Source organism: Phacochoerus africanus, chromosome 4, assembly GCF_016906955.1.
Source record: "Phacochoerus africanus isolate WHEZ1 chromosome 4, ROS_Pafr_v1, whole genome shotgun sequence".
Classification (NCBI taxonomy): domain Eukaryota; kingdom Metazoa; phylum Chordata; class Mammalia; order Artiodactyla; family Suidae; genus Phacochoerus; species Phacochoerus africanus.
In genome coordinates this window covers 29,692,906-29,717,277 of record NC_062547.1, presented here as the reverse complement: position 1 = coordinate 29,717,277, position 24,372 = coordinate 29,692,906, and the positions used below count along the sequence as shown (strand labels likewise).

The following is a 24,372-nucleotide window of genomic DNA, read 5'->3' as shown; positions in this document are numbered from 1 at the left end:
GATTCGTTAACCGCTGAGCCATGATGGGAACTCCCCCTTTTGTCTACTTTCTTAGAAGACTATCTCAATGTTATCTTCCAACTTTACCATTGTACTTTTTTTTTTTTTTTTTTTTACTTTTTAGGTATGCACCCACAGCATATGGAGGTTCCCAGGCTAGGGGTTGAATCGGATCTACAGCTGCTGGCCTACACCACAGCCACAGCAACATGGGATACAAGCTGCATCTTCAACCTACACCACAGCTCATAGCTATGTTGGATCCCCAACCCACTGAGAAGGCCAGGGATTGAACCCAAATCCTCACGATACTAGTCAGATTCATTTCTGCTGTGCCACGACGGGAACTCCCTCATTGTACTTTTTGTGCCTGCTAATATATTCTCTTTTATTCCATGAACATTTATCTTTTAACATTCCTAATTATTGTATTGTATTATAGATTAATAAATGTATTTCTCTTAATTAATTATGTTTTCTTTGCTTCTCCAAGTTTTTTTTTCACTACCCTGCTTGTTTTGTCTATTTTTTACATGGAGACTTTCTTCAAATGTCTAGTGATCCTTAACTGCTTGCTCACATTTAAGGATGAAATGTTTAAAAGTTGGCTGAAAGTTCTGCCAACTACAAAATTTTGTCTCTACAGTGGTGGGCGTTACTGTACATTGGTCTGGATGAGCTGTTTTCATCAACAGCAGTTAACAGTCTTTTTTCTTGAGCAGGTTAGTAGCTCCAGAATGGAAGCTTCCATTCTCCTGCCTGGAAGTTATAAGGCTAACTGCCCTCTAAATGGGGAAACTTGGCCTGGAGGCTTCAAAATTCAATATTTAGACTTCTCAAACTGTTTTAAATGTAATACTTTCAGTACTGTGCTGGTAAATTGGGTCTCAAAAAATTACCCTGATTTGCAGTATTTGCCAATTTCATTAGTGTTAAAAATCTCACCATGGTCAATTTCAAGCTACCATTGGTTTAAACCAACTCACAAAATGACAACAGCTCTAACTAGTTCTTCCTGGTACAAGCTGTCTCCAGCACACCACTGGATATACCCAAACTCAGTTGTTCCTCAAACTCTCCAACGTATAATTCTCCAACCTTCTGCCACATAGGAGACAGAGAGTGTCTATTTGTGCAGAGCAGGGAAAAGAATCTGGAAGTGTAATAGTTTCTTATATAGACCTAGTTTTTGACTTTAGTTGTGCCCTGTCTTCAGTTGGTGCAAAACTGAAGTCAAAAACTAGGTCTATATAAGAAACTATTACACATCCAGATTCTTTTCCCTGCACATGATGCTTGCAATTTCTGCTTATTTCTGTACTTTCTCTCATTTGCTAAGCAAATTACTCATTCTCCACTCGGTTCCCACTTTTATAAACTTTGTTTCCTCTCCCTATTTCCTCATCCTTGTGGATTTATTAATTTTCTGCTTAACACTATGACTATAGCAGCATAATTATACTTTATATGGACTAAACAATGATTAATCACAGTAGAAAATATTTTCTGTTATGAGAATTTAAGTCTCTATACTCTAAAGTGTACTTTAAAAAATACGACAGATAACAGTATGACTGCAGGGCACTGAAAAAAGCAGGCTATTATGAAGTGTAATGATCCCTTTTAGTACAGGTACAATCAGAATGCTCTTTGGGAAAACACTTGAGATATCTATGCAGCATAATCCTCAGCAACAATTCAACATTAATATTCTGTGATACTATATATCAGTGGTTCTCCAACACCAGTCTATAAACAAGTACTGATCCATGGCAAAATCTCCTGGTCCCTGGCAAAAAAATGTCAATATAAGGTCATCAAGTGTGTTTTCTTGTAAAGGACTGTCCTTTATTGATATTATTCCCTTAATATTCTTTTAGTGTTAAAATGTTCTCCTCTATAAAATTAAAGTGATGATAGATAGTATTGATTTTTAATTCCCTTGCCTGTTAAAATAAAGAGCTGGCAATTCTATCCTGTTCTTGCCAATACTTTGTTTGAAATTTTACTATATGAAATCTAGTTTCTCTATGTACTCTCAAGGCTTGGGTAATAATGGGACTAGTTAAAGAGAGAGGCCTTTGATTTATCTAAGATACTGGTAGTTACAGTTAAAAGGTCCTAGAACCATAGTTACCATTAACATTAACTCAAAGAAACACATGACTGTGTATCTCTATGGCTATTGTAGGCCCTGTAGAATTCAACAATACATAAGCCCTGGATATAGAACTGTGGAAGGGCAATTCAAAACTTTTGGTCTTCATATAACTGATCTAACAAGAATGGCAATTCTCATATATCTAGGAAAAATATCTTAACAATGTGATATTGTAGAAATAGTGCTGAAGTGGAATCAAGACAAAAATTTAATCCTGGTTTTGCCACTAATTATAGGCAAAAACTATACTACCTACATTTTGTGGATCTTTATTTCATCATGAAATGAAATGACTGGATTTGCTAGTCTCTGATATTTTGCTCATCCTAAAAATCTGTTTCAACTCCTTTAAATGGATTAGGAGACAATCCTGATAATTACTACTCATGAAGAATTAGGATAAATTATATCATATGTTTCTAGGGAGAAGGTTCAACATATTAGAGAACTAGTTCCAGTTATTCACCTGTGGGCGAGGTGGCAGGAGGAATACTTACTGATAACTGGACTTTCAGAGAAAAAAATTTAATCTTTTATTGCAGTAGGTGAAGGGGTTAAGAGGAGGAAGAGATTTGACTCTAGCACTCTCTCTCTTCCAACCTTTTCCCTCTCCCTCTTCCAGCATCTCTCTCTCTCTCTCTCTCTCTCTTCTAACTCCTATAGTATTAGAGGGGCAGGCAAGAGAAATAAGAAAGGCAAAACTCTCTTTTCATGACTACTCACAGAACATCAATAGTGAGAAGAGAAATCTTTCATTATTCAGGTTAAGTCTGATTACATTCAATGATAAAAGATTCAGCGTAACTTGTGGGGCTGGGTACAAATGAAAAAAAGCAGAGCAAAAAGTGCCAATAAAGATACTAAGGGAGTTCCCACCATGGCTCAGCAGTTAGCAAACCCAACTAGCATCCATGAGGAAGTGGGTTCTATCCCTGGTCTTGCTCAGTGGGTCGGGGAATTGGTGACATTGTGAGCTGTGGTGTAGGTCACAGATGCAGCTCAGATCCCACGTTTCTGTGGCTGTGGTGTAGGCCTTGGGCTACAGTTCTGATTGGATCCCTAGCCTGGGAACCTCATATGCCACAGATGCAGCCCTAAAAAGACAAAAAGACAAAAAAAAAAGATACTAAGAAAACTTTTCTTTGTGGTCCCTCCCTCCCTCTCTCTTTCTCTCTCTCTCCCTGTCAACCTAACATGGTGCTTTTTTATTTTCTATTAAATGTTATGGGCCCCTGTGATACTCACAGGCCAAATACAGATCCTCACAGATGTCTAAAGGCCTCACCACAAGACTCAGCACTGGGTTCTACCTTCTGCAAGCTGCTAGACCCATGTATTACGTTTTGGCTGAAGTTGGGGACGTCAATCTCTCCATCCCATGGGCCCTCTACCCCAACTCATGGCAGATGGGTAACCCCCAAAGGACTGAAACTGCCAGGCAGGGATACAATTCAGTACCCATACTGGGGACTCACTCCCTGCTAAGACACTTACCAAATGGTGCCAGAGCCCTGACAATGTAGGACAGAAGATGCTGCAGGGCACATGCACTTGACCCAGACCCTCCCCGCTACATCTAGTCTACCACCAGTGGTAAACAGCAACAACAGAACACAGGCCTCTCCCCACCAGTGGGACCCAGAGCAGTGGCAACACAGGAGCAGGGAGGATGAGGCTGTTCAGGACCTAGGGCACCAAAGGGCAGAAGAGTCAGCAGCTAAGAACAGGTACTGGGAGGCAGCAGAAGACAGGAGAACACTGGAGCTGAAGCTCCAAGCCCTGGTGCATGCTCCATTTTCCCATCTGACAATTTACAAAACATATTTTCAAAGATAAAAATTAATTTAAAAAAGTTAAGACAGTGACCACAGAGTATTAAACCTGAAGCTCAAGCCCCTTCTACCCAGAAGAACCTTATGGACTTTATACAACTGCACTGGTTAATACCCATGAAGGTGGCCTAGGCCTCTGCTGATGGTGGTCTTTACTTTTCTTGGGAAATGTACAGCTTCACCCTTCATGACCAAGAATCGCTTCAGAGGAGCACAAATATCTTGCATTGGCCGCCCCAGTAGAACATGTCCCCAGCTCCTTCTCTTGAGTTGGACACCTTGTCACTTAGTAGTTTCTGCCATTCCACGAACCTCCATGTTCCTTCACGTGGAACAAAGCAACCGCCACGTTCTCTCTTCTGTACTCTTCCAGGGCCATGTAGCATTAGAACAAACGTAACACACACTTTAAGCCCCATTGAAACAGATTACACCAAAAACTCTCCTTGAAACTTCTAGACCAGAACTGGGCATCAGTCTATATGTTCTTGGTACACTTCTGAACTTCAAGAAACATGCCAGGCTCTCCCACATGAACTTACAACATTTTGTTTTACCAGCAGCACCAGAGTGGACTTTCAGTTTTCTACAGGATCTCAAGCATCCATCTAAAAAACAAGATGGCAACCTCCCCTTCTTATACCCCAATTTGTATACATGATTTTCCCATAAATGCCTACACTTAAGATTCATGAGGGGAAATGAACACCTCTCTACTAGGGATGTTAAGAAAAAAGCCTCTCTTAATGAACCCTCACTCCCAAAACATCAGTGACCATAACTTCTTTCAATCCCCAATCATTTTCTTATATATACTGGGAAGAAGATAATGGACTGATTGTTGTGGTAATAGGGCCAGTTCTATCACATTCCTGTGAAGAGAGATCTGCTCCCCCTCCCCATTTTGGGGAGCTCACTGACTACTTTCTAAGACTATGGTAACACTTGTCACCTTTTATTTTCAGCTTTGGGTCTTGGCCACAGTTATAAAACACAGAAAAAAAACCTATTCAATTTGTTACTAAATTAAATCAGATACTTGATTTTTTTTTTTTTCTTTTTAGGGCCGCACCTGTGGCATATGGAATTTCCCAGGCTAGGGGTCAAATTGAAGCTACAGCTGCTGGCCTACACCACAGCCACAGCAATGTGGGATCCCAGCCATATCTGTGACCTATACCATAGCTCACAGCAACACTGGATCCCCAACCCTCTGAGTGAGGCCAGGAATCAAACCCATATCCTCATGGATACTAGTCAGATTCACTTCTGCTGAGCCACAAGGGGAACTCCAAAAGTGAACATTTAACTAGTGACTTGAATGTAAAAAAAAAAAAAAAAAATGCTCTTTAGTTGGGACACTGATACCAAGTTGACGAAAGGGCCAATATTTTTACACTTAAAATTCAAAATGATCTCAGATGAAATTGGACAGATGAATGCAACTAAACAGGTAAAGCTCATTAGATGGAAATATAAATATACAGTCTGATTATTTTATTTAAGTACCTTTAATTCTGCTTCCATTTCAGTATTAATTTGAGTCTGTTGCTGAAGTAACTGCTGCAATTGTTGGAAAGAAGTGATGATACCCTTTTAAAAAAGTATAAATATAACATGTTAATTGGAAAAGTTTTAAGACAGTAGGTGTGTTTCCAAACTCATTCTTAAAACACACTTTCTACTTTCTTAATTTATTATCTTTACAGTTTAATTTCAATGCCAGCCATAATAAACAACATGCTGAAATAAACTAATGGCAATTTTATTAATTTAACATCTAACATAATCTGTATTACATGATTACTTACAAAGCACTATTCTAAGGGCTCCTGAAATAACTAACAAAGTTTCTGAAATGAACCATGGACTACAAGACACTACTGAAAAATGTGAAGAATTCAAAACCCAAACTTTTGTTGGTTTGCTCCTCAAATAATAATTATTACCAAAACGTCATACTGCTAATGGGCTAGGATGTCATGGCATGTGTTCAGAATCAAATGGAGGAAAAGCAGAAGGAGGGGTAAAGAGAGAAACAGGAGAAACCTTCTTTCACATATTTTCTTTTTATTTAAAGTCAAAATATCATAAATATCAAATAGATTCAAATGAGGGTATAATGTCCTATAAATGTATGCTCTAAGTACACATGCATTTCAGTAACTATGGCTTAGAGTACCATTGGTCTAAACTATCAAGGAAAAAACGGATTTATTTCTAAAATTTTAATGTACTTTTCTCCAGCTTTATTGAGATATATAACATGTGTAAGCTTAAGCTGTACAATGTGATGATCTGACACACGGATATTTTGTGATATAATTACCACAAGGTCAACACCTCTATCACTGCACATAATCATCAACTTTTTTGTGTGTGGTGAGAACAGTTAAGATCTACTCACGGTATAAAATAAATGAACTACAAGGACAGCACTGTACAACTATTGCACAGCATAGGGAATATAGCCAATATTTTATAATAGCTTTATAATAATCTATACAATTTAAAAAATATATATGACTACACCTGTGGCATATGGAAGTTCCCGGGACAGAGACTGAAGCTGAGCTATAGCTGTGACCTATGCTGTAGCTGCAGCAATCTCAGATCCTTTAACCCATTGGGCCAGGCTGGGGATCGAACCTGCACCTCCACAGCGACCTGAACCACTGCAGATGGATTTTTAACCCACTGAGCCACAGAAGGAACTCCCAATCTATAAAAATTCTGAATCACTATGTTGTATACCTGAAACTAATATAAGAAATCAACTACACCTCAACAAAATAAACATTTTTTAAAAAAGAATATGTGTTTGGAGTCTCATTTTTTAAAAAATCTACTCTCACAGAAAATAGATTGTGGGTTTCTAAGAAATGAGGGAGGGGGAATGGGGAGTTTTTGTGAATGGGTAGAATTTCAGTTTGGCAAGATATAATAAAGAGTTCTAGGGATGGATGGCGGTGATGTTTGCACAACAGTGTGAATGTACCTAACACTACTGAACTGTTGTACACTTAAAAATGGTTAAGACAGTAAAAAAAAAAAAAATCTACTCTTTTCACAACTTTCAAGTATAGAATACAGTTTTGTTAACTAATGCTGTACACCCCAAAAACTTACTTATCTTACACCTGAAAGTTTGTAGCCTTTGATGCTACCCGTTTCTCCTCTATTTGTTTAATAGGAGTACATGTGAGGCCTACTTAAAAAGATACACATGCATCCGTTCAGTACACCCAACAGAGTGCTTACTACCTGCTAGGAACTGACCGAGGCATGATTCTACTTGTTTAGCTTAATTTATTTCCCACATTGTATTAGGCTTTTAAAATATTTATTGGCTTCCAAATATCTTATGAATGCTTACTTGTTTTTCTTCTTGAATACAGGTAATCTCTTCATTAATCTTCTTATTTAATTCCATTTCCTACAAATTGAATAATTTTTAAATTGTGATACAAAATTTGGCAAATTTTACATTCAATTAAGGGCTTAACAAATTTGAGTGTCATGACCTATTATTACTCCAGAGTATCAATTTTTGTTTATTGCTGAGCAATGACTCTACTGAACTAAAGATAGTATTAGATTCTATCCCATACAGGCTGGTGCAAACTTATAAATGTTAATGTTAAAAAGTACAGAATTGGAGTTCCCGTCGTGGCACAGCAGAAACGAATCTGACTAGGAACCATGAGGTTGCAAGTTCGATCCCTGACTTGGCTCAGCGGGTTAAGGATCCGCCGTTGTCGTGAGCTGTGGTGTAATGTAGGTCACAGGTACAGCCTGGATCAGGCATTGCTGTGGCTCTGGCACAGGCCAGCAGCAACAGCTCTGATTAGATCCCTAGCCTGGAACCTCCATATGCCGTGGCTGTGGCTCTGAAAAGACAAAAGACCAAAAAAAAAACAAAAAACAAAAACAAAACAACTATAGAATTTCTGATCTCCTAAAGCTTTTCTGAAAACACCACTGTACCATAAGATTACCTGACAGCACATTAAAGTGAAAATAAATGGTTACAGGCAAATTTTATTATCCTAAAGTCTTGTTGATAATGCCAAAAACTAATAATTTTTTTAAAATTCATAAATTTTTTACCATTTATATTAACTCTATAAAGAAGGAACATTGTTTTGTGTGTGTGTGTCTTTTTAGGGCTGCACTCGTGGCATATGGAAGTTCCCAGGCTAGGGGTCGAATAGGAGCTGCAGCTGTCAGCCTATCCCATAGCCACAGCAATGCCAGATTCAAGCAGCACTGGCAACCTATACCACAGCCCATGGCTAGGCCAGATCCCTAACCCACTGAGTGACGTCAGGGGTCAAACCTGCTGTCCTCATGGACACTAGTCAGATTCATTTCCACTGAGCCATGGGGGGAACTCTAGAACATTCTTTTTTAAGGCTGCACCTGTGGCATGTAGATGTTCCTAGGCTAGGGGTAAAATCAGAGCTGCAGCTGCAGGCCTATGCCATAGAGATCTGAGCTGCATCTGTGACCTCTGCCACAGCTTGTGGCAATGCTGGAATCCTTAACCCACCGAGCAAGGCCAGGGATCAAACCCACATCCTCAAGGAGACTATGTTGGGTTCTTAACTTGCTGAGCCACAATGGGAGCTCCAGAAGGGACATTTTTGTGTCATAATCCTTTTATTTATTCATCTATATAATCATAAATTTTCATAAATTTTCTAAAATGTAAATTTTATAAACATGAATACATTTAATTAAATATCATTTTGAGGGAGTTTCCATTGTGGCGCAGCAGAAATGAACTGAACTAGTATCCGTGAGGATGAGGGTTTGATCCCTGGCCCTGCTCAGGGGGTTACGGATCCCACATTGCTGAGAGCTGTGGCGTAGGCCACAGATGTGACTGGGATCTGGTGCTGCTGCGGCTCTGATGTAGTCTGGCAGCTGCAGCTTTGTTTGGACCCCTAGACTGAGAACTTCCATATGCTGTGGGTGTGACCCTAAAAATAAATAAATAAATAAATAAATAAATAAATACCATTTTGAGTCTTTCTTGAAGTTCTTGAAATTTCTGTTCTTTAATTGTTAAATTGATGTTTTCTTCTCCTGTCTTATATTGACATGTGACCTTGGTCTTTATCAAGTCTGAGGTTACTTTTTTTAGTTCCTTAACATAAGAAACATCAAAAAATTCAGTATATATATTTCGTCAAATCGAGGCATTTTTCTGACAATTTTAAAGTCCATTTGTGGCCATGGAACAGGCAAACATAATGACACAAAAATAGAATGCACGATCTGTGCTGTTAAAAAGAACACACTAACTAAACGACCAACCAACCACAAGTAGGGGGTTTTTGTTGATGACTTATTCAACAAAAATCTTATAAGATTTTAAAAAAAAGAAGACAGGAGTTCCTGCGGTGGTGCAATGGGATTGGCAGTGTCTCTGCAGCACCAGAACACAGGTTCAATCCCTGGCCCAGCACAGTGGATTAAAGGACCCAGATGGCCACAGCTGTGGCTCAGATTTAATCCTTGTCCCAGGAACAGCCACATGCCACAGGTGCAGCCAAAAATAAATAAACAAACAAACAAACAAACAAACAAATAAGGTATTACACAGGAAAGTGGTATTTAAACTGGGTCTTCAATGATACATTTGCAAGGAGGACAAAAGAGGAGTAAACACTTTAGGAAAAAAGACTCAGAAAGGTACAGAAACATTTTTCAGGGAAATAGAACTAATCTCATGTGGCTGGGACTAATAAATTAAAGGTAAGGGGAAGGAGTAGAGTACTAGAAGTTGTACCTTAAAATCTGGCAAGATTAAAATATTGAAAAATACTTGTAGGCCAAGCTGAAGAATTTGGAACTTCCTGGGCCAGGGACTGACCCACACACAGTGACCCTAGCCACTGCAATGACAACATCAGATCCTTAACCTGCTGTACCACAAGGGAACTCCTATTGTTCACATTCTTGATGACAGAGCATTTGAACCCCTTTCAAATTCTGAAGGCCTATTAGAGAAGCTGGAATGTCAGAATATAGCTTTATATCCATGTGACCAGGCTCTGCTAATCAGACACACCTATCTTGGATCTTGGATCAGAAACTAGTATCACAAGAACTGCTGCAAACCTATCTGTTGGTAGATAGCAAGGGCAGTGCTATAAACTTCAGGCTTCCATGGGCAACAGTGACACCACTTTAATAACGGCAGCATCCACATGGTTATTGGTGATGGTACAAGGTGCAGACCATAGTACTTAGTAGGGAAGCTGGTTTATGCTGTGCATAGCTTCCCTTATTTCTGACCATTTTCCAAGCCTAAGAAAATCAACATCCAAATTTCTTTGCTGGAAAAAACATCTACGATTAAGAATCTTAATTATACACTTCAATTTTTAAAAGGTATATTTGAGAACAGAATAAAAATAACAATAATAATAAGCAACTCTTGCAGAAAAAATTGGTTCACTGGGGTGGTGAGATTACAGGAAATTTTTATTTCCTTCATCGTGCAGTTAATTATTTTTTTTTCTAAAATAAATACATATTTTTCATGAATCAGTTTATTTAACAGTGTATTTAACAGTGTTTAAAGCTACAGAAACAGGTACAATCACTTAGTTATTAGTTAGAAGAAAGATGATGACACATAATTGACTCCTAAAGAATTCCAACATTCATTGATTAAACTGCTAGTACAGAAGGTTTAGAAATATAGTCAGCTGAGGCAAGGAGGGAAACCAAGAAAGCATGATATTAAGGAAACTAAGGTGTTAATGCTTCTCTAAATGTTTGATACAATTTGCCTGTGAAGCCATCTGGTTCCTGGACTTTTGTTTGTTGGGAGTTTTTTAATCACAGATTCAATTTCAGTACTTGTAATTGGTCTGTTCCTATTTTTTTGTTTCTTCCTGGTTCAGTCTTGGGAGAGTGTACCTTTCTAAGAATTTATCCATTTCTTCTAGGTGTCCATTTTATTGTCACAGAGTTGCTCTTGGTAGTCTCTTACGGTCCTTTGTATTTCAGTGGTATTGGTTATAACTTCCCCTTTTTCATTTCTAATTTTATTGATTTAGGCGCTCTCTTTTTGTCCTGATGAATATGGCTAAAGGTTTATCAATTCTGTTTATCTTTTCAAAGAACCATCTTTTAGTTACATAGATTCTTTCTTTTCATGGTTTTTTTATTAGAGTATAGTTGATTTACAGTGTTGTGCCAATTTCTGCTGTACAGCGTCAGTGATCGTATTGTTTTCTTCACCTTTATTTCTGCTCTGATCTTTATAATTTCTTTCCTTCTTCTAACTTTGGGTTTTGTTTGTTCGTTCTCTTGTTGATTTAGTTGTAAATTGGTTTTTTGTTTGTTTGTTTTTTGAGATTTTTCTTGTTTCCCAAGGTAAGTTTTTGTTGTTGTTGTTGTTATAAAATTCCTTCTTAGAGATGCTTTTGCTGCATCTCATACATTTTGGGTCATCATGTTTTTGTTGTCATTTGTCTCTAGGTATTTTTTTATTTCTTCTTTGATTTCTTCAGTTCATGTGTCTGTGCTTTTTCAGTTTTTTTTTTCTTGTAATTGATTTCTAGTTTTGAGGTTGGAAAAGAAGCTTGATATAATTTCAGTTTTCTTAAATTTACTGAGGCTTGATTTGTGGCCCAAGATGTGACCTTTCCTGGAGAATGTTCCATGTGCACTTGAAAAGAATGTGTATTCTGCTGCTTTCAGATGGAATGTTCTATAAATATCAATTAGGTCTACTTAGGTCTGATGTGTCATTTAAAGCTTGTGTTTCCTTTTTGATTCTCTGTCTGCATGATCTATTTACAAAAATGGGGTATTAAAATGCCCTGCTATTATTGTGTTACTGTCAATTTCTCTTTTTATGGCTGTTAGAATTTGCCTTATATTATTGAGGTGCTTCTATGTTGGATCCATATATATTTATGATTGTTATATCTTCTTCTTGGATTGATCTGTTGATTATTATGTAGTGTCCTTCTTTGTCTCTTATGACCTTCTTTATTTTAAAGTCTATTTTGTCTAATATGAGTATTGCTTCTCCAGCTTTCTTTTGATTTTCATTTCATGGAATACCTTTTTCCATCTCCTCACTTTCAGTCTGTGTTTCTCTAGATTTGAAATGAGTCTCTTGTAGACAACATATAGATAGGTCTTACTTCTATATCCATTCAGCCACTCTGTCTTTTGGTTGGAGCATTTATTCCATTTACATTTAAGGTAAATATTCATACCTATGTTCTTACTGCAATTTTGTTAATTGTTTGGATTTGTTTTTGTAGGTCTTTTTTCTTCCTTTCCCCTTTTATTCTCTTCTCTTGTAACTTAATGACTACCTTTTGTATTGTGTTAGATTCATTTTGTGTGTATGCGTTTCTATTGTAAGTTTTTGGTTGGTGGTTTCCAGATTTTGATATAATAGTCTCTATATATACATGATTTTTTTTAGGTTTCTGATCACTTGATTTTTAATGCATTTAAAATATCATGCATTTATACTCTCTTCCTCCCATGATTACTGTTTTGATATCATATTTGTGTATGGATGATTTCCTACCTTTACTGTATATTTGCCTTTACCAGTGAGCTTTCCTATTTCTTAATTTTCTTGTTTCTACTTGTAGTTTTTTTCTTTTTTTGCCTAGAGAAGTTTCTTAGCATTTCTTGTAAAGCTGGTATAGTGGTGCTTCATTCTTTCAGCTTTTGCTTATCTTAAAGCTTTTGATTTCTTATTCAAATCTGAAAAGGAGCTTTACTGGGCAGGTTATTCTTGGTTGTAGTTTTTTCCCTTTCGTCACTTTAAATATATCATGCCACTCCTTTCTGGCCTGCAGAGTTTCTGCTGAAAAATCAGCTGATAACTTTATGAGAATTTCTTTGTATGCTATTTTTGCCTTTACCTTCTTGCTTTTAATATTTTCTCTTTAATTTTTATCCATTTGATTACTATATGTTTCAGCATGTTCCTCCTTGGATTAATCCTGTATGGGACTCTCCAGGCTTCCTGGACTTGGGTAACTGTTTCCCTTCCCATGTTTGGGAAATTTTCAGTTATTACCTCTTCAAGTATTTTCTCAGGTCCTTTCTCTTCTCCTGAGATCCCTACAACATGAATGTTGTTGTATTTGATGTTATCCCAGAGGTCTCTAAAACAATCTTCACTTATTTTAATTTCTATTTTTTGACCATGCTCATGGCATGCAGATGTTCCCAGGCCAGGGAATGAACTCTCACCACAGCAGTGACCTGAGCCACAGCAGTGACAACATCAGATCCTTTAAACATTAGGCTGTAAGGGAACTCCTTAGACCATCCTCACTTATTTCCATTCTTTTTTCTTTATTCTGGTCTGTAGCATTTCCATTCTTTTTTCTTTATTCTGGTCTTCCACCATTCTGTCCTCCAGCTTACTTATCTGTTACTCTGCCTCATTTTTCTGCTATTGATTCCTTTAAGTGCATTTTTCATTTCAGTTATTGTATGCTTCAACTGTTTAGATGTTCTTTATATTTTTTAATTCCATTTTTTTCTCTGGCCTGTATGGCTGATATCTAGGGATATAGCAAACAGGCTCCCTTCTCAATGGCTTTGTTGGGTTCAATCTGTGGAAGGTATCAGTAAATAAGTACACTGGGAAGAGAAGAGATTGAAGTATTTCTCCAGCTCCCTCCATAAATGACTACAAATTGACAACAGCTCTTTATCTTTACCAAAGGTCATAGCTTCTGAGTTGCAGCTTTCTTCTACATCGTTACTAATAGCTCTCTCCAGGTTACAGTATCTGCTTCCTTCCTTTGCCACCTTCCAGTCCACGTGGTGTAATCATTCCCTCACTGCTTCTATCCTCTGTTGATTTCCCTGAACTCTGACCATAGTAAATAGCTTCTTCATCAATCTTTTTTCAATTAACTATTCCAATGTGCCATCTGTTTCCTGCCTCAATCCTGTTTAATACAAGTAAACTGAGAGAAGGAATTTCAAGTTGGGGTAGGGAATATGGAGAGAGAAAAGGCAAAAAGATGGGGAAAATTAAGAACTTTGATAACGGCAACAAAGATTTTGGATTAAATAGAATGGAAGATGCTTATTAGAAGGTAGTAGGAAACATTGTTTAAGATAAAAAATGGGACAAGACTAGGGAAGTTCTGGAAAGCCAATTAAAGAAGTTTGGGACTAGATCAACATATTGTAAACCTAAAACAATGTTATATGTCAATTATATCTCAATAAAGCTGGGAAAAAATTGGGGACCTGATTTGGTAAACAAAGGAGAACTATTCAATATATCATTCCTTCTACATATGCTAAGTATCTAGCATGTGTCAGGCACATAAAAGTATTATATTAAACAAGTAAATCAGTAGTTAGTCTAGCAAAAGAATGAATTAATACTGGAGTAAAGAATACTGGCTAAGAAGCTATTTTATTAATCCATGCATGAGATGATGAATATCTATACAACTGAGAAATGGAAAATAAAAAATAAGGGATTCTAAAGGAAAATATAATCAAATAGACAAAAGAAATAAAGGAAAAAGGTGATTTCAAAGTATTTACGTTAAGCTAGAAGAAATAAGAGACCATGAAACGTAAAAGAGTGATGCATTGAGAATGGAAATGAAAAGTCTACTTCAGTGATGAAGAAGATGAAAAGTCTCATATTAAAGACTACAAGAAATAAGAGATAGACAATGTTCTGAGATTGACTCTTAAGAAAGCCAAAAAGCACAAATCTTAAGCCTAAGCCATAGACTGTAACTGTTCTAAATTAAAAAAAAAAAAAGATTCTTCACTCATTATTTTGCAAATTATAAAAGGTCACATAGGATGAACTCTCCCAAATGAAGTTTCAGTGTATCAGTGATGGTTCACCTGCACAGGCAGCAAGATGGTTTCCTTTGAAAGGACAGGCGTATGATTTTTTTTTTTTTTTGACAGGGTGAAGAAGTAGTACAGGAAGAATGAAGACTCAATCCACTGAGGGACCCTGAAGTTAAAATAAATCATAAAAGGAAATGACATGCAGGCAGTTGAAAAATATAGAACTGTTCTTTTCTCTCTTGCTCTTTCTCTCTCTGTGTTTCTGTCTCTCCCTCTCTCTGCCCACCCCTCCCACCAGAGCCTGCCTGTGCTTTCTCTGCATATATCTTCTCATCTTCTCTCTTAATAAACACTTTGTTTCAAGAAAGAAAGAAAGAAAGAGACGAAAGAAAGAGAAATACAGAACTAGAGGTTAAAAGAAACTTGAGGCTGGAAATATAGAGAGGAAGTTATCTGCATAAAGTGAATGATTAAATGGAGGAGTATGTGCTAATTGCAAAAAAGAATATGCAAAAAAGAAAAACAGAATTTAACATAGAGCTTTGGAGGAATAGGAGGAAAAAGAAAATAATCAAGGAGAAAAAGGAATTTATTTGTACCCAAAGACCCTTGAACAGTGAACTAAAATATAATTGGTCAAACTAATACATTTTAGGGAGTTCCCCTTGTGGCTCAACAGAAACGAACCTGACTAGTATCCATGAGGTTGTGGGTTCAATCCCTAGCCTTGCTCAGTGGGTTAAGGATCCGGCATTCCCATGACCTGAGGTGTAGGTCACAGACATGGCTCAAATCTGGCATTACTGTGGCTGTGGTGTAGGTCAGCAGCTGTAGCTCCAGTTCAACCCCTAGCCTGGGAACTTCCATATGCTGAAGATGCAGGCCCCCCAAACAAAAACAAAAACAAAAACAACCTAATACATTTTGTATTTTGAATATAATTTTGTACAAAACACAATATTCTGTAATGAAAAACATGAATTGTCAGTTATCAGAATGCTTTGGTCACAACTATTAGAAAACATACATAAATCATTAAACAATAAGGAAATCTATTCTGTAGCAAAAGGTGATGTAGGTACTATGTAGCAACTATCTCTTCCTGGAACCCCTCCTAAAGAGTAAGAAAATTCTGAACCCCCTCCTGCCGGCCAGCATTAAATCACATGCTCATTCCTTAACCAAATACTGGCATGAGGAATGGAGATCATATCGACTGGCTTAAAGACAGACTGATCATATGAGGTGCACTGGATGTTACGGAATTATCAAAAGGTCCACTACAAGAAGAATTTCAACTAACACTGTAAAATTTATACATTGTTTAGAATATTACTGACTACAAATAGTATACAACACAAAGTGAATCGGAGTTCCTGCTGTGGCTCAGGGGTAACAAACCTGACTAGTTTCTATGAGGACGTGGGTTTGATCACTGGCCTTGCTCAGTGGGTTAAGGATCCGGTGTTGCTGTGAGCTGCAGTGAGGTCGCAGATGCGGCTCGGACCCTTTGTTGCCATGGCTGTGGTATAGGCTGGCAACTACAGCTCCAATTCAACCCCTAGCCTGGGAACTTCCAAAACTGAAGGTGCAGCCCTAAAAAGACAAAAAATTAAAAATAAAAGAAATACAAAGCAAAGATAAATGGATAATCTTTTTTACAAGCTGCTTAACGTTGAGTAATTCACCTAACTGCTGCATCCAATTAACAGTTTTTAAATTGTGCCGCAAGAAGTCCTAGGGGTTCCATGGAGCCCCTCCGCAGCTGCTGATAGAGAAGTAAGTGCTAACATACATGGCTCAGTATTCCTCCAACCCTCCTTTCCAGCACAAGTAGCTCTACTTTATTTTTTTTTATATTGAACTTCCACATTTTGAACAGAATTTTCTGCAGCTCAAAGAAAGATGAAAATTGGTAGATTAGATGAACCTTATGATTACTTAAAATTTAGGGATGATTGAGAGAACAAGTCACTGTAGAAAGAGAATATAATTCAAGCACAAGGGGAGAAAAAGCAATTAATGAGTTGGAAGAAATGTCTGGCTTTCCTGTCTTAATAAAAAATTTAAAAGCAAATGAGGCCATGTTTCAGTTGTCTTGAAAGCCTATATAAGTAACCCACCTATAGCTATGCTGCAGAAAAATGGTATCCATCAAAATTTGCCTTAATTTTAAGCTAATTTCACCTGCATGCAACAATAATTCCATAAATTTCTACATGTTAAAACTTCTGAGGTGGTTTTCTATTATTTTGTATTTATTACACATACATAAAAGAGGAAAGGTACATATCATTACACCCATATTGCAAATGAGAATACAAAGGGGTAAAAAGAGAAAAGTAATACTAGTATGGTCTGGGTTATGTACCCCCTTAGGATGACTAAAGTTGAAAAGTTTAGTTTTAAAGAAAAAGGTAAAGTTACAAGTTAAGATAGAGCAAATAAGAAATATCATTCATGGAATTATGTGTAGGCAGGAATAGGCCAATACAGTGCGGACTATAATGAGGACTGAAAGACTAGAGGTCAAAAGAATAGTGTTGGGTGTGTAACAGCACAGATGATAGAAAAGGATGCTCTGGGTGGAGAAGGAAGAGGGGTGAATGAAAGAGCCCCAAAGAAGCAGTATTTAATGATAAGTTTCAAGGTAGGGACATATTAGTCTAGATATGCAGAGTCAAGGATTATAGGGAGCTGGTATTTCAGGAGTATGAATATTAGCAATTTTCCCTTTTAATAAATATATGCTCTCTAATGGTGAATGATGCAGAGAAGAAACTTAGATGGATAAATTGCTTATGCTGCTACTATTAGCAGTAGAAAGTTAGGATTACAGGTTCTGGAGCCACATTTGGGGGGTTCTAATCCTCGCTCTATTTTTCCTGTTGTGTAACTTTAGGTAACTTGCTTAACTGCATTCTGCCTCAAATTTCACATTTGTAAAGTGGGGATATAATTTTTAAAAAAACTAACAAAGTGCCTGGCATGAAATATTCCACATTACAAGAATTTGTTGAGCATCTCTACTATGTGCTAGACACTATTACCTATTTATTAATACTAAGGTGAGTTCAAGGGATTCTATGATTATTTTCTCAACTTTTAAAATAAAGTGGTCTAAAGACTTAATAGTGGTATGAATAACTAAGTATTCTTTCATTTATTTGAAGAATTAAGATTCAGTGTTTCATAAGTAATAACAGGAACAGTATTCTTATAGACTATGAACTCGAGGAAAGATACCATATTTCATAATTATCCCCTAGCACCTTAAGACATTCTGGGATCTAAGAAGAACTGAAAAAATGTAATGAATCTAAGAAGAAAAGAGTGATGAACATGATATGAAAAATGTGACTTAATCTTTGTCAAAAAAATAAGATTTGATGAAGTCAAGGTTGATTTATTCAGGATAAAGCAAATGGCAATAAAATATATTGGTGAGAGCAGTCAGTGTTAGCCAAAGAGACTATTGTTAATGACACAGTGATTCACAGTCAATTTGTAAGACTGCAGAGAAAGTGACAGGTATAGTACAGTAGTGAGTATATTGTATAGTATATAGGAAAGTATAGTCTTATGCCTTTAATCACTGATTGAACCAGATGGCTTCCTCCACTCCAGTTAAGGTAACAATCACAGACCTGTAGACCACCATGTTACAGAGAGATGCTCCTCACTTAAATGTGAACAGACCAGTACAATTTTATTTTCTTCCTTTCTTTCTTTTTAACAGCCACATCTGCGTCACATGGAACTTCCTGGGCTAGGGGTCAAATCAGAGCTGTAGCTGCAGGCCTACGCCACAGGGGCAGCAACACCAGATCTGAGGCACATCAGAGACCTATGCTGCAGCTGGCAGCAACATGAGATCCTTAACCTGCTGAGTGAGGCCAGGGATCGAACCCACATCTTCTGAGATGCTATGTTGGGTCCTTAACCTACTGAGCCACAGTGGGAACTCCCACAATTTTCTTACTGACTATGGAAAAATAAAGCTTAGTAGGTGGTGAGTCACTAGCTTTATGTTAATGCTAAAAGAACAGCATATTTAGGGGCTAGAATCTTGACTGTGTTAGCTCTAAACTTGTGAGATTACAATGAGTTATTCTGTACTATAAATTCAGGTCCAAGAATATCCTAGAAAACGATTACAGAAATCAGACAATATAATAAAACATTATCCTAATTCCTAAGCCAGATGATCTTTGACTTAAAGAATTTATTAAATAAATAAATTTATTTATCTTATTATATCCAACTGGATAAATATTCAAAAACATGGGATAATAGTTAAACTGACTATAGATACTGAAGGATATAAAAATAAAGCTAGTCATTTCAGCAATTAACTTTCAAAAAATTCAGGAGATTAATAATTCAAAGGAAAAATATGTTAGAGGACTTCAAAGTTTTAATCTCAACTCAGATTTACAGGCTGTTCAAAAACATATTTATACCATTACCTGGTATTTAGTCAACACCACCTGAGTAATAAAAACAAACTTTTTATGCTAAATTGATTTTTTAAAAGATATCAATGATATTAGTTTTAAAATAACAAAAATAATGTACATCTTTTTTAAACACATGGTGTTTTAAACCTTACTTTCAAGCTGCTTTTCTGTACCCTAAAGTGATCATTTTTAAAATAAAATTTGCAACAATCATTTTGAATTTTTTATTTTTTCTATAGGGTTTTGTTAAAGCAAGATACACCTGAATGAAGTAAACAACTTAGAAAGTAAATTATCAAATGGCTTGTTTTATACTAGGGATTTGTTCCAGGTTCACTCTAAGACACAATGTCTTACTGATAAAAGTGCAATTAAACTGAAGTATATGGCTAAAACTTACATTCATATAAAGTGGCTTACAATTCTCTGACTTAATAAAGGAAGGTTGGTTTTCTAAAAGCTTTTACTTCCGTCAAGGTTACAAAATCCAACAAACTTCTACATCTTTTCAACAACTGAAAACATAGAGCTGTTGTAATCAGTAAGTTTTATAGAAGATCTCTAAAATGCATCAATTTCTATTATAATAATTGTTATGAAACAGCAGGGAAGTGGGAATAAGGTGGGAAGAGGTGAGAACCTGATATGTGGCTGACAAAAGTTAAAAACTAATCATTTCTTTTTTCTTCTTATATATATTAATTACTTAATGTTAAGAGCATATTAAATTAAAATAAGAGACCTCTACAAAATTATTTTTCACTGAAAATATGCTTTTGATTTTATAGCCATTCTAGCTTTTAAATACCCTGAACTTTTAGTACACTGTTTTCTAACCATTTTATTCAAAGCTGTAAGTGCAGCAAATAAACAGCACATGCTTTGATCTCATTAAATTACAACTTATAGTTCCTAGAGTCATAAATACCATGCCCTTTTCTCCTTTATCCCTCTTCTTTTGGTATGAGGTAGTCTGTTAAATATCACTATCTCCTTGAGTGCTCTGACGTTTACTTAGACAAATAGCAGAGGTTATGAATGCTGCTCACAGATAGTATCGGAAATTCTTCATGATTGCCATAATGGTGAACCCAGCATTTAGAACTGTAATACCTAGTTTTATCTAACAACTAAGTTTGGTCTGTTTAACTTTGCTCCAAAAAAAAAAAAAAGAAAGAAAGAAAAAAAAGAATTCCATCTTATCACAAACCAGTAATTTAAACTGTCCTGGACAAAATCATAGAGCAGTATATGAGAAAAATTAAAAAAAAAAAACCTCTGGAAAAATTAAGGATTAGAAGTTTTAAATAAGTGATATAAAGCAATGTTACTAGTTTTGATTAGCCTCTGAAAAAAGAATATGAAAACCAAAAAAAGTTTTTAAGTTAAAAATAAAAACTACATTAAAAAACCCACAAAATATAAAATTTTTGCCTAGAATGTCTGAAATATTAAGAATTTTCTGTTAAAACACATATGTAAATTTTTACCATTTCAGCTATTTGAACTTACAATTCTCAAATGTAACCACATTTTTCTCACTTTACCCTTGTATACACTCTCTCTTTCAAGAACTATTTGGCAGCTGTAATCCTTTCTAGAGTGACAGAGGCCACCAATGGATGACACATGCACATTTAAAAAGCCTTGGCCGAGGCTGAAAGACCTTGGAAAGGGGGCAAATGTACTCATGAGCAACACTCTTCTTCTTGTGCAGAGACCCTCTTTACCCCTTTCACATAAATCCAACAAGGGAATCTCTCCATGAATTTACATAATCCTCATCTCCATCTCCAGGTCAATCTTAAACTGTACATTAGAAATACAGTGGTTTCATGTTGCAATTTGTCTTTAAATGAAAAAACAAAATTTAGTAGAGAAATTTATGAAATATAATATTTTCACAATAATGCAAAAACTAATTATATAAAGGCATATGACTATTTTAATTTGCACAGAAAATCTAATAAACACTGGCAAAAGATCTCAAACTTCTGAAAGAACAAGAAAATCTCCACATAATCAGATAGGACAAAAGAAAAAAACAAACAAAAAAAGACAGTGAGAAAGGAACTGGGATGGTACCTACATCCCTGGGAAGGAGCTGGGAAATGAAAAAATTTCCCAGATGCTCTGGGACACAGGGGGAGATTCAGAGCCTTGGAGGAGAATGCAGCAACCAGTATGCAGCAGCCAGATGGGACAAACCTGCACAGATGGTCAGTGCCACTGCTCAGCATTCTCCACAGCCCAAGACGTGCATCTGCCAGAATAGGCATGGGTTGAGTACTGAAGCTCAGGCTTTGGAGATCAGACTCAGGGGCTGGCTATGCAGAGAGAACTGGGATTGGCCTCACTGAAACAGCCTGAAGGGACTGGAGTCTAGGGCAACCATATTTGAGGTTGTATACAGAGGAAGCCTGGGCCGCCTTGGAGACCAGGTGTGACTTTGGGGTGCATGAGGGGAGAGATAGGACTCGCCATTAGCTCTGTCTCCTGCATGCACTCTCAGGTGGTGGGACCACCTACACAAGCTCCAGAGGCAGTTGTGTGAGCCACCACCATCACTTTTGCAGACTCCAGGAGTGATCATGAGCCACCTCCACTCCCATCACATGCTCTGAGTGCATGTGTCAGCTGCTACCACTGCAAAACACTGTAAAGGACCAGGCACCAGGCACTACATCTGCACACCTACTCTCAAGGAGATAATGGCCAGCACATGCTAAGGGAAGAGGCAACAGGCACCCATATGAAATAGTCCTCACACCAAAACTATTTTAAAAATTAAATATAAAACGCATTCAAGCTACACAGGGATGCTCCCATGTATAAACAGCCCATCCAAGACCACAGTAGACAACTGTTTGTCCTAAACTAACAGAATAAGAGAAATATAAGGAAAAAAAGAAGCAGAAAAATCCCTCTCAGTTAAAAGACCAAGATAATTCCCCTGAAAGAACAAACAATGAAACAGGCCTCTTCAGTTTAACAGACACCAATTTCAAAATGAAGAAATGAAAATACTGAAGGAACAAATTAAGTCTATTGACAAAAATGCAGAGTACTGTAAAAAGGAACTAGAAATTATCAAGAGGAACCAAGAAAAACTAGAAAGCTCATTTGCTAATACAAAAGTGGAACTAAAGGCAATGAAGAACAGAATGAATAATGCAGAAGAAAGAATAAGTGACCTGGAGGATAAAATAATGGAAATAACTCAATCAGGACAGCATACAGAAAGCCAAATGAAAAAAAAAAATGAAAGCAATATAAGATCTATGGAAAAATATAAAGCATGCCAATCTATGCATAATAGGGATTCCGGGGGGAATAAAAAGAAAAGGGGATTGAAAATATATTTGATAAAATAATAGCTGAAAACTTCCCAAAACTTCCTAAAGAAGGAAATAGCTATCCTGGTACAGGAAGCACAGAGGGTCCCAAACAAGATAAACCCAAAGAGACCTACACCAAGACATAGCATAATAAAAACAGCAATAGTTAAAGATAATGAGAAGATTCTAAAGGCAAGAGAAAAACAGAGTTAATTACAAGGGAACCCTCCCCCCCAATAAGGCTATCAGCTGATGTCTATGTGGTGGGCCAGAGGGGAGTGGCAAGATACATTCAAAGTTCTGCAACAGAAAAGTCTGCAACCTAGGATACTCTACCTAGCAAACTCATTATTTGGAATGGAAGGAGAGAGAAAGAATTTCTCAGACAAACAAAAACTAAAAGAATATGGCAATACTAAAATTATCTTAAAATAAATATTGAAAGGTCTTCTCTACATAGAAAAGAAGAATCAATACAAAAGAGAAAATCACAGTTGGGAAGTAAATCACTTAAACATGCTACTACACAGGTTAAAAAAAAAAAAGAAGTCGTCAAAAAATGAGTTCCCGGAGTTCCCGTTGTGGCGCAGTGGTTAACGAATCCGACTAGGAACCATGAGGTTGCAGGTTCGGTCCCTGCCCTTGCTCAGTGGGTTAAGGGTCCAGCGTTGCCGTGAGCTGTGGTGTAGGTCGCAGACGCGGCTCGGATCCCGAGTTGCTGTGGCTCTGGCGTAGGCTGGTGACTACAGCTCCAATTAGACCCCTAGCCTGGGAACCTCCATATGCCATGGGAGCAGCCCAAGAAATAGCAAAAAGACAAAAAAAAAAAAAGAAATGAGTTCCCATTGTTGCTTCAAAGGTTAAGAACCCAATGTAGTCTCTGTGAGGATGCAGATTCAATCCCTGGTCTCACTCAGTGGGTTGGGGATTGGTGTTGCTGTAAACTGCAACACAAGTCACAGATGCAGCTCAGATCTGGAATTGCTGTGGCTGTGGCATAGGCCTCAGCTGCAGCTCCAATTCGATCCCTAGCCTGGGAACTTCCATATGCTACAGGTAGTGGCCATAAAATGTATCCAAGGGGGAGGGGGATGAACTCTAAGCTATTATACATGGAGGGGATAAACAAAGATTGTGAAGCACTGTGAATCAACCATATTTCAATAATAAATAAACCAAAGAGATATCACTGAATGTATAGATATCACATGAATTCCTTTAATGCTGGGCCAGAAGGCTCTCTCTATTTATACTGTATAGCACTGTGAATCAACCATATTTCAGTAATAAATAAACCAAAGAGATACCACTGAATGTGTGCTTATTCACAATTATTCAGTCAGTATTAGTTATTTTTATGTTTTTAAAGTTTATATTGTTAAAAATGAATAGTCCATTTATCAATTCTCTAATTTAAGAAAAAAAATTTTCAAAACTCCACAAGAGCCATCTTCAATACTCTGAAATGTGACTGAGAAGAAATATTCTCTACACATAAATTGTCCTCTTAGGTGGTTTATTAGACAGACATAGACTTTAAGGGCTAGGGATATATGCTTATTAGTGTTCTAATATTCTATACTGAGCTACCTCTATGCTCTTAATTTCTGATCCCTCAGGCATAAGAATAGAGTACATGGAATATAAAATCAATTTATTGGCAGGTATAAGAAAAAGACCTACATATAATAGGGTTACAAATATTCATGGTCTTTGAACTCTAGCTTAGCACTGAGAAGCCACAT

The 24,372-nt window shown here is 36.9% G+C and overlaps 1 protein-coding gene across 1 annotated transcript in view; it reads right to left on the bottom strand.

Moving 5' to 3' along the window:
- Positions 1–24,372, bottom strand: part of CCDC73 (coiled-coil domain containing 73) — a 122,564-nt gene that overhangs the window by 30,484 nt on the left and 67,708 nt on the right. Inside the window, 3 exon segments of the mRNA XM_047776052.1 lie at positions 5,479–5,586; positions 7,370–7,429; positions 9,017–9,145. Of these exon segments, the coding sequence (XP_047632008.1) occupies positions 5,479–5,586; positions 7,370–7,429; positions 9,017–9,145 (297 nt within the window).